General features: G+C 42.0%; 1 protein-coding gene across 1 annotated transcript; it reads right to left on the bottom strand.

Annotated features, from left to right (window-relative positions):
- Positions 1 to 468: 468 nt before the first annotated feature.
- LOC137295240 (testis-expressed protein 30-like) lies at positions 469 to 7,667 on the bottom strand. The gene is made up of 4 exons (XM_067826557.1): positions 7,636 to 7,667; positions 4,511 to 4,766; positions 3,981 to 4,029; positions 469 to 1,948 (listed from the first exon to the last, which is right to left on the bottom strand). Exons 1-4 carry the CDS (start codon positions 7,665 to 7,667, stop codon positions 1,446 to 1,448), a joined length of 840 nt encoding a protein of 279 aa, XP_067682658.1. The 3' UTR covers positions 469 to 1,445.
- Between the last annotated feature and the right edge of the window lie 1,471 nt (positions 7,668 to 9,138).

Raw genomic sequence — 9,138 nt, 5'->3', positions numbered from 1 at the left:
GCCTTAAAATCATATTGCTATCGCCCAAGAGATCTTTGTTTGTACAGGTAGCGAATGTTATTTAAAGCGGTGTAAAACCATACTCACTCATTCCGACAAAATCGCGGTAGGACAGAGCTGCCTGTGCCTGTGCTGCCCGCTGTTTGTATCACATTTCATTAGATGCTAAACTTTAACACATATAGGAACGCGTGAGCTTCCGAGTGAGTTAATATGTTTCTGCGCCATTTTCAGCAATGTTTCACCGATACTCAAGCCGTCAGCCACTAAAGTGGTTACTTATTTCACACCGACGACCGGGTTCGACTCCCCATTAATGTGTGAAGTCCATTTCTGTTGTCCTGCGTCGTGATATTGCTGAAATACTGCTGAAACCATACTCACTCACTCCAAAAAGATTTAAAGGATTATTTGCATTGCCTGTAATTTGTTATCCTGCGATTACAAAATGCACTCAGCGCTCTTTCGCTTTATTAGCGGTTTTTAATTATTAAGACACCAGAATATAACGAAAAGATCAAATAGTTATTTGAAACTAAGCTTTAGAAAAATGACTAAACCTCAAAAGCTTCACAATACTGCCGATAATTATCTGTTCTTCCACGAAATATGTTACGATCCATGGCATTCAGTGAAGGATGTCTGTTTTTCAGCAGCACACAGTCGAGTTTTGATCTGACGAACCAGTGGTTGATGTTATGAACAACGGCATCCTTGGAGGCGATATAAGGGGCAGTGGGGTAGCCTAAAGCATTCGACCGTCACGCCGAAGACCAAATAAATTCCAACATGGGTAAATCAAGGCAGACACTGGAGCGTTTTCAGCAATATTCTTGTACATGCTCAAAGTGGGGGGTTTTGTTTGTTTGTTTGTTTTTTGTTTTCGTTGTTTTTTTAACGACTGCCCTGTTCAAACAGACGCCGTTTCAGCTCCACACAGAGCATTGCTTTGCGAAATGTTGCTTCTAACACCTCAACAGTATAACATAAACTACTTTGTTTTAGGTCCATCTCCATCTAGGGCTTTGGGTGATTGTTTTTTTAACTCGAACATTTCATTGGAGAACGGTCTATCCTCAAGTGAGTGAGTAAATAAGTAAGGTTTTACTCCGCTTTGTTCCAGCGTCTTCCCGACGGGAGACACCAGAAATGGGCGTTACACACTGTTCCCATGTCGGGAATTTGATCCGGGCCTTCAGTGCCTCAAGTTGAGGCATTACAAAATTTGGCTACCAAACCATCGTCATTAAAGACGATAGATTTGATGTAACTAGAATTTCCGATAAATGCGATGATAGTTCAGATGCGCAGATGATTGTATAGAGACTGGTGTCAATACAAAACCAAACATGACCCACGAAATTGACCAATTACAAAAAAATAAAGAAAAAAAAAAGAATTAAATTGAGTTTATTGATGACGTTCTTGTGACCAGTTATCACGTATCACTTCGATTTGTTCTTCAGTTTACGTTTTTTCGAAGATTTCACACGTTCCTCTTGTAGCTTAGTTCTCTTGGAACCTTTGGCTGGTACTTCCGCTTCTATCACGTGACGAGACTCGCAACGGAAGCCATTCTGATTTACTCCTTTCGTCTCATAGTGCCAGTTGCATATCTTCTCGATTACAAATTGAACGGTATGTTCTAGCCCTGAAGATCTCACAACTAAACTGTGATCTGCATTTTCTAACCAACAAACAGAACTATTCTTCACTTTGGCTAGGACGTCAAGAAGTCTTGTCTTCTCACACATGTCATCTCGGTCTCCGCTTACAAACAATGACGACTGACAGAGATCGTACAAGGGAGCATCCCTTATTTTTTCTGGTGATCCAGGTGGGAACAAAGGATAGGAGATACAGATTACACCCTGGACGAACGATTCAAACTCTGTTCCTTTCAGCTGATTGGCTACTTCAACCGCTGCTCTTGAACCCATCGATCTTCCTAAATGTCAAAGAAAACAAACATATTTACTATAAAATGCAATGATGTTTTACAACATTAAATGCATTCGTGACCCACTCGTGTTATTCCGGGACAAGCCGAATATCTTCTTGTAGGTTGTGCTGACGAATGTATCATTCTATTTTTAACAACAGCCAATCGGCCATTCTCGGTAGGGTTCCCGGTAAGACTGGAGGCGAGGAACGGGAATCAGGTTCGCTCGCTGTTTGTTAAACTCAATTTGTAGTGTGTATTTCGTCAAGATCTAGCAAGATCACGGCGGGGGAAAAACAGACATGGGTTGTAAGGGAAATCGAACATGGATCTCCGGTGTGACAAGAGGTCGCATTAACCATAAGGCTGCCTTCCCTTGGTACCTTAGATCCACCTAAACTTTGCAATTATTTCTTCAGTAGTAAAACCCCTTAATAAAGTTATAACTGATATAATAACAAGAACATCTTAGAAGCTGACGTGTTTGAAGCCGCGGTTGGAGTTACATGGTGACAAGCTTTCACTCCCTGAACCAGTATTCTAACCGCCCTACCCTTCGTGGTCAAGGCCAAAGACCAAATGAACCTCTGGCCAGATTTTCCATTATTCTTAACTACTCGTGTCATTCCGGCAAGCATCTCGTGGCCATGTTTACGACTGGGCCCTGTCTAAGCGGAAACGGGCATGGATATGAAAATAGTACAGTACTATTATCAAGGAACGATAACTCTGAATTTCCAAACACGGCTCTTAGATTATCTTCACCCCGTGGGCAAAACAGCAATGGGGTCATTCCCTTTGCAAATATGTTGTTGAAATTTATTTTGAAAGTTGTTCACCCTTTAGCTCAAAGTGTATGTTTAAATTGTGCTTTGTATAGTGTAGCGAATTTTCAAAGTTCATTTTCATGTTTTGAAATGCGTATTGTTGTGCGTGATTTGATTGGTTTGCCACGATTCTTGGCAGTGATGGCGTACGGGTGACGAATACGACTGATTTTCCACAACAGCATCTCCCATACTCTCAGACAGTTCCTAAACAACATTATTTTCCTCTCGCCCTGCCCGTTCTCTAATACTAAAGCCCCAAACTGAAACGGGGCTAGATTTCCTCAAGTTCTGAATCTCCCATCGCACTGGGACTCTTTCTCAGTTTAAAAGGAATTGTATTTGTTTCGGTGAAAATTATACATGGCGTCAGTGAACATTTCCCAGTTCGTCACGATTTCTTTTCAATTTAAATGAAATAAACTGTCTTTTTCTTCAGGGACTCTGGGTTAGCCCGATGCAGTTATCTATGTCCAGGGGTCTTACTGTCCCCACTGGCCTGTATTCTGCCAGATGGTCAGTTAGGTTATCGACTTATACAGTGTGTCCGAGTACAGTTGAGATAATACAACCCACGCCCTGTGTACTAACTTCAGATTCCATTAATATCGATGAATAACTGACTTTGTTAACGATTTGGGTAATAAATATGTACCATGTCTTATTGATCAAATGACTGCATTTGTCTACGGACATTGTCGCCATGTTCCACCTTCACAAGCCACCCCTGACGATCCGGTCTCCAACAACCCATGCTTGTTGTAAGGGGCGCTAACAAGATAGGGTGGTCAGGGTCGCTGACCTAGTTGACACATGTCATCGTATGTCAAGAGTGTAGATCGATACTCATGCTCTTGATTACTGGATTGTCTGGTCCAGACCGTCGCCATATAGCTACAGTATTGCTGAGTGAGACGTAAACAACATATACAAAAACAAGGCAAAAATGTCCATATTAACGGAAGTACAACACTGCGACCACGGTCCATTTTGGCGCTTTGTCACTACACGTAAAGGAAACATGGTGTATCTTACCTGTAAGATGTGACGTCAAGAATAGCATGTCCCTTTCGATTAGATCTATGATGCGACGTACATACTTACCTTCTTAATACTTAACATACATGTAATTAATAAATATAAGATAATACAGTCCTGCTTTAACTAATACCTTAAATATTTTTTCAGTGATGAATAGAAAATACACTCACCTCCTACTAGGCATCTTTGGACTTCGCTGTTGTTCATCTTGAAGTATTTCTGTAAAACACAACACCTTTAAGTACAACAAACACACTGTGGAGGATACTTAGCCTTGCTTTTAACAATTCGATGACACATATTTAAGGTGTAGTTTCGTTGACAGATTTAAAAGTGAAACTAAATGTGATATTAATCATACACACTGAGTTTCTAGAATGAGTACTGTAAGAGTGAGTGAGTGAGTGAGTGAGTTTGGTTTCACGCAGCTTTTAACAATATTCCAGCAACATCATGGCGGGAGACACCAGACATGGGCTTCACCTACTCGACTTATCTGAGGAATTGAACCCGGGTCCTTGGCGTTACGAGCAAAAGCAATAACCTTTAGGCTACCCAACCACCCGAGCACTGTGAGAACCCACTTCAGTATGTGTTGAGCTAGAGTACATGTAACAGTAAAAACGTTTTTTGTACTTTGTTTCAACGTTTTGCAATTTATACTTCCATTTATTAAGACTGTTTTCCGAAATACCCTCACCACAACTTCAGCATAAACCTTTGTCCGATATTTAAGATTCAGGCTCTTGCAGGTAAATCTGAGGACAGTGAACCCTCTCTTGGACAAACCCTCACAAATGAGGGCAACTTGTGGAGTATCCATATCTCCTCCTGCTCCGTGAGTGAAGACAATGCCTTGGTCACGTGGTCTATTGGGCGTGGTGAGGACAGCTGGTATCTGCCTGTCCTCATATTTGATTTCAAATTTCCTGGGGAAAAATAATTTTGATAGCAAGCTGGAATTGCGAAAAAATCATCCATATACTACCGACAGAAAATAAGGGAACCAAGAAATTGAATGTAGATGACTTTGACTGTGACAGGGTCCGTTATCGTGGCGTATCTCCCAAACGCAACATCCAATGACAATGGAATTTCGCATAATGCATGTCTAGCACGTGCTACACGTGCATACAGAAGTTAACTCCTGTAAATGGTAAATGTACTGGAGAAGTCGCAATCACTAATGCAATAGAGATAGACACTTACTGACAGAAATGCCTCCGAGGCAGTATCTCGGTGAAGCAACAAAATGGAGAATTGTGGGGATGATAGAGGGGGGACATCAGTATGTGAAGTTGCCTGGCAGATGGGTAAATCAAAAAGTGTAATTTCACGCCTGTGGGATAAGTACCGTCAAACGGGTAGGGTTGCAACGAGACCTGGGCGTGGTAGACCAAAATCAACGACACCACGACATTACGTTAATCGTCTCATTACGTTAATTGCTCTACGCGATAGGTTTAAATCGGCCCCTGCCATCAATAGAGAATTCCGCACACTCACTGGAAGACGCATTTCAACCTCAACCGTTAAAAACCGACTCTATCAAGCTCGTCTGAAAGCAAGACGGCCTTTTAAGGGTGTCACCCTTTCAGCTCACCATAAGCGCCAAAGATTGGCATGGGCTAGGCAGTATCAAGGACGGGCTATGCGCCACTGGCGTTACACCATGTTCTCTGATGAGTCAAGGTTTTGCCTACGATTCACAGATGGTAGAAAACGTTGTTGGCGTCGGAGCGGGGAGCGATATGCCAGAGCAGCAATTCTTGACCATGATCGATATGGAGATGCTAGTGTCATGGTGTGGGGTGGGATTATACGTGACAGACGATCAGATTTGGTCATCATTAACGGAGCCATGACTGGTCAGCGATACGTTGACCAAATATTGCGTCCTGTTGTGGCTCCATAGGCTAGAGTTATCGGCCGAAATTTTGTATTCCAAGATCATAATGCCAGACCACATCGGGCCCGAATTCTCTCCGCTTATCTCCGACAAGAAGGTATCCAGACATTGGACTGGCCCTCTAAGTCCCCAGACCTGTCCCCAACTGAACATCTCTGGGACGTTCTTGGTGGAAGGGTGTACGCCAGGGACCCAGGACCCGCCAACCTGGCCCAGCTTGGTGCAGCTCTCTAAGAGGAATGGCGGGCAATATCACGGGCAACCATCCGGAAATTGATTAACAGCATGCCACTGGTGCCGTCAATGTGTTGCCCAACATGGTGGACACACCAGATATTGAACTTGACGCCTAAAATTGATTTAGTGGATATTTAAAGCAGTTTCAAATTCGCTATTACTTCATTAGTTCCCTTATTTCATGTCGGTAGTATATTTCCGCCTCATGTATTGCATAAATCCCCGGCTTACTGAAGCAGGACGAACGTTTCGAGAATAGCCAGTCTGGTTCCCATTAACATAAATTATCAGAGGCTCGGGAACCAGGTTGTCGGCACATTAGTGCACACGTAGTAGACCCAGGAACCAGGTTGAAACAGGACGTCTATATCCCGTTCATGAAACATGACGCTGTATAGTACGATATATTTAGGAATTGACTTTAATTCCATTTGTGGGTTTGGGGATTTTTTTGGTATAAGCCAAAATATATATTGGCAAGAACAACTTGTCAAAATAAATGTATGCGCACAGGTGTTTACGTTTTCAAGTCCAAAATATCTTTAATTAATCCTTAAAATTTATATCACTCGACAACAATAACTTCCGGTACAGTTTATGTCAACATTGAGGCGTAAATGTGGACAATACGAAATCAGTGACATTATTCTTCGATGGAACAAACCCCACCCATTCTATGACCAGCCAATGACGAAAAAGTAATCAGGCAGTGACCTTGTTTCTTCGTTAGAACAAGCCCTGCCCACTCTGTAGTCAGCCATGCAATCGGGAAAATCTAGTTCGGTACTGGGCGTTATTGACAAACGGTTATTGACCATACATGGATTCGAACCCTCACACTGGAGACGTTGTAAATTCAGGAGACAAAGATCCTGTAGAAACTTAGACCTGCTCCATGTAGTATTTTAGCAATGCAGGGAGGGCTAGGCAGTAGGGAAAATAACGTTGTTTAGGGATTGTAAGACATGTTTGATGGGCATTCTAGAAGTTGGTGAGTCAAAAATGAAACATACAGCTTTATGGCTTTTTTGTGAAGTCTTGTTTTTTGGTTGACTGGACTTCGAATTAGTCAAACTTGATTCGATGAGTGGGGAAGTTTTGTTGATGGTCTGAGATGGCTGATTTGCTGTCTGCCTTGGCTGTAGAGGATTTGTGTTCGTTTATGCGAGTGTCGACGGGGCAGGAGGTTTCACCAGTATATGATATATGAATGTATATAAGCTTCTCACTATTTGGTTGTATTCACACTTAGCTTGAAAACCATATAAGAATCTACATTGAAACGTCGCTCAACGAAATAAACAAGAAGTTGTAATCCATAAAGCTGTAGGTTTCATTTTTGACTGTATGACAGACTAAGACGCTGAAATGATGGGCAGCTGATCAGCTGTTATCATTGTACGTGGCTTATTGTATTATGTAAAACGCCACATCCAGCAATATTCCAGGTACATAACGCCACATCCAGCAATATTCCAGGTAGACAACGACAGCCTGTAACTATGTCTTCACAAGTGATGTTTTAGCAAAGTCACGGGAGGTCACTGTCCCAAGTCCATATCGGTCGCCTGGTATTGGTCACTGGGAAACAATCCTATTTGGATTACGAATGGGTCAGAAATGACAAGCACTGAGGTCAGCTGAGTACTTGGTTTACAGTTTGACTTTCTCTGACTTACTTTGTGAAAATGTTCTGCTCCACGCCCGCCATAACGGAAAAAAATGCCTGTTGGTAAAACACAGGAGTTGAGCTTTAGAATGCTAACAAAGGGTTACAAAATGATCTCTTTGCGTATGTACTTTCTCAAACCAAATTGCTTCAAGTGACTTAATCAAATACGTACAGTACAGCAGAAACGAGTTAACGTGCCACCCCTAGTAACTCTCATTCAACATTTGCTAATTAAAATTTAAGCCACACACACACACGCGCGCGCGCGCGTATAGCAAACAATATTGTCAAATCACACGATACTAAGTACATGTATTAATGAGTTGAAGTTAAATCGTTTCCACATTTTATATAATGTACCTACACCGCGCATTGGTGCTCACGGGAAATGTAGTTTGCAGAGTTGTGTCCCTTTGTCATGCCAGGAACCTATAATCGTGGGTTCCGTTCATGTTTTTTCTGACCTGAATCGGTCTGTACCATGCTGAGTGTATCAACAAACTCGTAAACGCCTGGGATCTGCTTCCCTTCGGGGTTTTCTCCCACATTAAGCTGTCACAATGCGCTATAAATGAAATATTGTTAGAAGTGCAGTTAATTACAGCCAGAGTACATGCATAATCTTGCTACATTACATGAAGGGAGACAACTCCCGGCTCTGGTCATGTGTAACAAAAGCTATGAAATGAATGTTTTCAGTACTAACAGACACTGACCTATACTACAAAAAGTATGCCAATCTACTCTGTCCTTGAGCATACAAATGTCTCAAAGACCCATGTACATACTGAGTGACCGCTGAACACCACGACGAAAAACACTTCTTCCCGCCAGATCTCTTGCCAGATCTTTCCTCCGAATACGTAAGAGTTGGGGTCGAGTTATCTCCCTTCCGAGTATTATAGTTTCGTTGCTTTAAGGATTTGTGTGTGTTCGTTGTATAGTTGCAAACACTTTAACATAACCATTTCCAATTTAACGATTTAATTGGTAATGACCATCGATCAATTTATGTTTCTGAACTCTTATAGATTCGAGTTGGTTTGCGGGGTTTTTTTCGTTTGTTTGTTTTGCCAGGATGTGATGCGCGGTGAAACGTGGTTTAACGTCGTAACAAAGATTTTATGTGACGACGTGCATGTACGTGTATCTGTGGCTGCTTGCATCAGCCCAAACTTAAATTACCCCACTTCTCCAGAATCCTGGGTCCACCACTGTTATGCACGTAAGGAAAGAACGGGATAGTCTGTTTTAATTGTGTTTGCAATAAGGCCTGTGTATTGATACTTCGAAGTTAAGAAAACACCATTACTGTATTACTTTGGTTATAAAAGAACATGTCTTACTGAGACAATGTTCTGCGCCTAGATTTTCGAAGCACTCTTGGCGCTACGATAGTCGAAATATATAAGTCCCATACCAGTCTGTCTCACAGTCCCTGAACCACATTATTTTGCCTACTGCTAAACCTTCTCTGCAATGCTAAAGCCTTAAATGAAGCATGGCTAGA

This window comes from Haliotis asinina, chromosome 8 (genome assembly GCF_037392515.1).
Source record: "Haliotis asinina isolate JCU_RB_2024 chromosome 8, JCU_Hal_asi_v2, whole genome shotgun sequence".
Lineage (NCBI taxonomy): Eukaryota > Metazoa > Mollusca > Gastropoda > Lepetellida > Haliotidae > Haliotis > Haliotis asinina.
This window is presented reverse-complemented; position numbering and strand designations above follow the sequence as displayed.

Excerpts from the sequence above, each read along its gene's own strand:
- LOC137295240 (XM_067826557.1), bottom strand. The coding sequence starts at position 7,667 with ATGGCGGGCGTGGAGCAGAACATTTTCACAAA. Across the intron at positions 4,767-7,635 it reads GAGCAGAACATTTTCACAAA|CTTGCTATCAAAATTATTTT; the intron begins GTAAGTCAGAGA and ends TCGCAATTCCAG. Across the intron at positions 4,030-4,510 it reads AGGTTTATGCTGAAGTTGTG|AAATACTTCAAGATGAACAA; the intron begins GTGAGGGTATTT and ends TGTGTTTTACAG.